Source organism: Hibiscus syriacus, unplaced genomic scaffold (assembly GCF_006381635.1).
Source record: "Hibiscus syriacus cultivar Baekdansim isolate YM2019G1 unplaced genomic scaffold, ASM638163v2 tig00110461_pilon, whole genome shotgun sequence".
Taxonomy (NCBI): Eukaryota; Viridiplantae; Streptophyta; class Magnoliopsida; order Malvales; family Malvaceae; genus Hibiscus; species Hibiscus syriacus.
In genome coordinates this window covers 506,562-510,713 of record NW_024062746.1, presented here as the reverse complement: position 1 = coordinate 510,713, position 4,152 = coordinate 506,562, and the positions used below count along the sequence as shown (strand labels likewise).

Genomic DNA, 4,152 nt, shown 5'->3' with positions numbered 1-4,152 from the left:
GTTGCATGTGATATTTGCTGCTGCTTCACAGAATGGTCCCTGCTTTATAGTTTTAAAAGGCTTCACCAAGGCAATGTGGATAGGGGTCTTATCATGATTATGCCTGTCGGGGCTGTAATTAAATACACCTAAAAGCAGTGGTTACGTATATTGTTGGTCCCGCCCATGTTGTTTATGCATATGTGGATGTTACCTGCTCACATCAAACACCTCTTTGTTGATTGAATGGCCAAAAAGGAAGAGATTACATCAAACTCGTCGGTATTACCATATGAGCACTATGAATATTTTTAAGAGAGAGTGTTTGTAATTTTGTGTTTATGAATTTCAGAATTGGTTAGTGAGTTTTAGAGGAAACGAAGATTGAGAAAACAAGCAAATGAGGAGAGGCGCTGTCAACAACCATTGAAGAGACATCATCAGTATTGAGGATGGGATAGAGGATATATCATCTCACAGGGGATTTGTTTCCAATTCTGGAAGCTGAGATTCTTCTTCTTCTTCTTCTTTAAACCATATGCTTTAACCTTTTATTTCCACTGATTTTGTCTTTTAATTTGAGCTCTCATTTTTTAATCAAGAGCGACTTGCTCGACGGTGAATTGTTTAAAATGAACTGGAAGACTGTACATTTGTTTCTTCACGACAGTTGATTTGGATAGGATTTCAGATGCCGGCTATGCACTCCGGCGGAGGAACTGGGTACCGGGACTTGTCGGTGCAGTAATCATATATCATGTGGTTCAAACGAACCCACCTGTATCTTCTAGCTTCCATAGCAGTTAGGGCTTGATAAGCAGTGCCCTCCCACCAGTTCCTAGGGTTCGAGGCACAACTTGCTGGCCCTGGGACAGCACAACCTTCGATGTCGAAGTCCTTGTAATAAGCCAAGAAAGGAGCTTTGCTCCAATCGATTTTCTCCAGTCCTCCCCTCGTTGCCCAATCATCAGCTTCCCAAAGCGTCGAATACACTACCATTGGCTGAAGCTTTGGATATGGAATATTTTTAGCTTCATTGTTCTTGTAAACTCTGATGGGCACTTCATCAACGTAGAACCTGTGTCAAAAGCACCCACCCAACAACCCAAACCTATTAACGTTAATAACATAATAATCATTGCTCAACTAATACTTGTATTTCATTAATTGAAGTGACCCCAACTAATACTTGTGTTTACCATACTAGTGTCGGCAATTTACAACTTACACAATATGGTGATGGTTCCACATAATTGAGTACGTATGGAAATCTGCTGCAGGATCGAACCAAAGGTTAACCCTTTGTTCCCTGTCACCCTTTCCATGAGCGTAGATGTTGGTTTGGACAGTATACGGCTGGCCGGTTCGGTTTCCCAAGAACTCGAAATCTAACTCGTCTCTTACAGTATTCGTATCCGAATTCATCTACTCCCAGAATTCAAATGTAAACCAATTAAGACGAAGGAAAAGAAAATGAATACCATTTGTTTTCGGTATTGAACATTACGTAAAAGGCGGCAACTGTTCCGGCGGAATCGCCAGCAACGAGCTTGATCTTCATGCTGACACGTCCGAACAAATACTTACTTTTGGAAGCAAATCCACAGCCTGATAAAAAGAAACATTTGAAGAACAAATGATTAGTTTAATCATGATTATCCAATAATTAAACGAGTTTTGGTTAAAATAATAAAGTGACCCCCACGAAAAATGTAGACCTGAATTTCGGTCTAGAATAAGTTGGATGGCCCTCCCTCCATCGCTTTGCTTAATATGGGAATACGACCAGGTGATTCTAAAATCATCGAGAAAAGAGGCTGGCCGTCCCTGAACCGACGATGATGAGAGAGAAACTGCAAGGATACAAAAGAAAAGCAAAGGAACAGCATTATTTAAGGTCATATTAGTATTATGGAGTTTGATTTAGAGATGAAATGGGTAAGTGTATATATATTAAAGAGCGAGGGGTCCATTGTGTAGAGTGCTGCGTTCAATTGCAAAGTGTCTTCATCACCAGTTTTGCTTGCGATCCAGCTAATGCCAAAGCCGACATTAGGCCTACAACTCCAACTGCTTTTATTTTGCCTTTTGGAATCTCATCTTACTCATAACTTACTCTTCTAGCTAGCTACTGGTTTTCTTTATTATTATTATTATTTCGGGGATTCTTTAGATAAATATTGTGAAAAAATTAGAGAAAAATACAAAAATATAGATGCATAAAAATTATTTAGGGGGATAGATTAAAGTTTGCAGTGTTCGATAAAATTGTTTTCAAATAAATACGATTTTCTTAAAATCGTGTTTTGTTAGGGTTTAAAAAATTATGTCAGTTACAGGGACGAAACCAAAATTAAATATTGACAGGGGTCGAAATATTAGACTATTTAAGAAAAATATAAAGACTTATTAGGTATTTAAACTCAAAATTTAGCATGAAACAAACAACTTTAGTGATTAATGACGTTAATGATTAACGACGTTAGTGATTAATGACCTTAGTGATTAAGGGTTGATGTTATCCTTGAGGTCCCGAGTTCAAGCATGTATGTAGGGGTACAAACATTCATTGTCAAATAGTTAAAAATATTTGTACATATATTACTTTGTATTCACCATAAATTATAAAAAACTCAAAAGACAACTTCTAATTTGTCTAATATTTAAACTTACAATGACTTAAATTGTAATTAAACCAAAAATTTGAGAACACATACTTATCATTTTTTAGTTGGACCCCTACTTGATTAAATATTTAATAAATATTTATATATTTTTACTTGAACCAAAATATCATTAAACTAAAATTATATCGAATATATAAATTTTAACATGTGTCGGGACTCCCATGAAACCTAAGGGAGCTCCGTCCCTGAGTCGGTAGAAGCTACTGATGATTTTGGAACAAATTAGATAAGAATTGAATTGAATAATTTAAAAAACTAGATAATAACTATTCAATGGATGAAGCCGCCACCTGGTTGGGTCTGTTTAAACTCTGATGGTGCTGTCTTCGGTGGCCTGAAGCGGAGCTCTGCAGGGGGTGTTATTCGTGCCTGTGATGGGTCCTGGATTCTCGGATACAATCGTTCTACTGGTTACTGCTCCCCCCTCCAAACCGAGCTCTGGGGTATGCTTATTGGCCTGAAACTTGCATGGGACCATGGATTTAGATGCGTTCTTCTCCAATCTGATTGTCTTATGGCGGTTCGCCTCATCAATGATGATTCCACTTCAGTCGAGCATAGCTCCTTGATTCGGTCTATTGGCAGATTACGTAGGCAGCATTGGACAACAAGAGTTGAATGGATCCCACGTCAAGCTAATAAGGTTGCCGATGCTCTTTCCAAAATCCGACATGCCGATGATAATGAACTTACGCTCTTTAGTAATCCTCCTGTGGCCATTTTAAGTCTTCTATCTAGAGACTCTCAAGGTCCCCCATATATAAGATCTTGATGTAACATGTTTCCCTTTCAATTAAAAAAAATACACCTGTACATGAATACGAACATGAGTCAAACGACGATGTGCGAGGGTCATAACTCTAATCACTCCATGAAACTAAACTATAAATACTATATTTAAATATTTTAAAAAAAGTAAATATGCAATTAATGTAGGATTGCAAAAAAAAAAAACAATATCCAAAATGGTTGGATATTAGATTTTCAAATGTTTAAATATGTTTTTTAACTTATTTTATTAAGTTATTAGAGTTGCTCTCATATGCATGCTATTATCATTTAGTTTATGTTTGTGTTAACATATGTCCTTTGCATATAAATGTATATATATATATATTATAAAATTAATTTATTTCATTCTGATTCTTTTATCCAATTTAATATTTTTTTATTTTAATTTATTTAATTTTGTCTCTGATTTATTTTTAAATTATCGGTAATATGTACAACTCTAGTGAAATCGCTGTTGATAATTTTTATGACAGTTTCTTTCAAAATTCTAGCAAATGATGAATTTAAAAAATTATATTTATTCGGAAATGACTTTATCCAACACTATGAATTGTGACATATTTCTAAAATAATTTTAAGTATTTTTACTCTTCTATTTTTCTACAATATTTTCCTAAATTAGCCATTTCGAGGCCCCCATCATGTGGAGCTCAACTTTCATGACTTGGATAGTTTTGATTGAGCTCACACTTTT

General features: G+C 35.8%; 1 protein-coding gene across 1 annotated transcript; it reads right to left on the bottom strand.

The window, feature by feature from the left end:
• Positions 1 to 637: 637 nt before the first annotated feature.
• Positions 638 to 1,881, bottom strand: LOC120126656 (probable xyloglucan endotransglucosylase/hydrolase protein 6). Its single transcript, XM_039144787.1, has 4 exons — positions 1,698 to 1,881; positions 1,487 to 1,587; positions 1,208 to 1,404; positions 638 to 1,057 (listed from the first exon to the last, which is right to left on the bottom strand). The coding sequence occupies exons 1-4, from the start codon at positions 1,879 to 1,881 to the stop codon at positions 667 to 669; spliced, it is 873 nt and encodes a 290-aa protein (XP_039000718.1). The 3' UTR covers positions 638 to 666.
• Positions 1,882 to 4,152: the final 2,271 nt, after the last annotated feature.

Coding starts and splice junctions, on each gene's coding strand:
- LOC120126656 (XM_039144787.1), bottom strand. CDS start 1,881: ATGACCTTAAATAATGCTGTTCCTTTGCTTTTCTTTTGTATCCTTGCA. Junction 1,405..1,486: donor GAACAGTTGCCGCCTTTTAC/GTAATGTTCAAT, acceptor TTCTGGGAGTAG/ATGAATTCGGATACGAATAC. Junction 1,058..1,207: donor TGGAACCATCACCATATTGT/GTAAGTTGTAAA, acceptor CTTTTGACACAG/GTTCTACGTTGATGAAGTGC.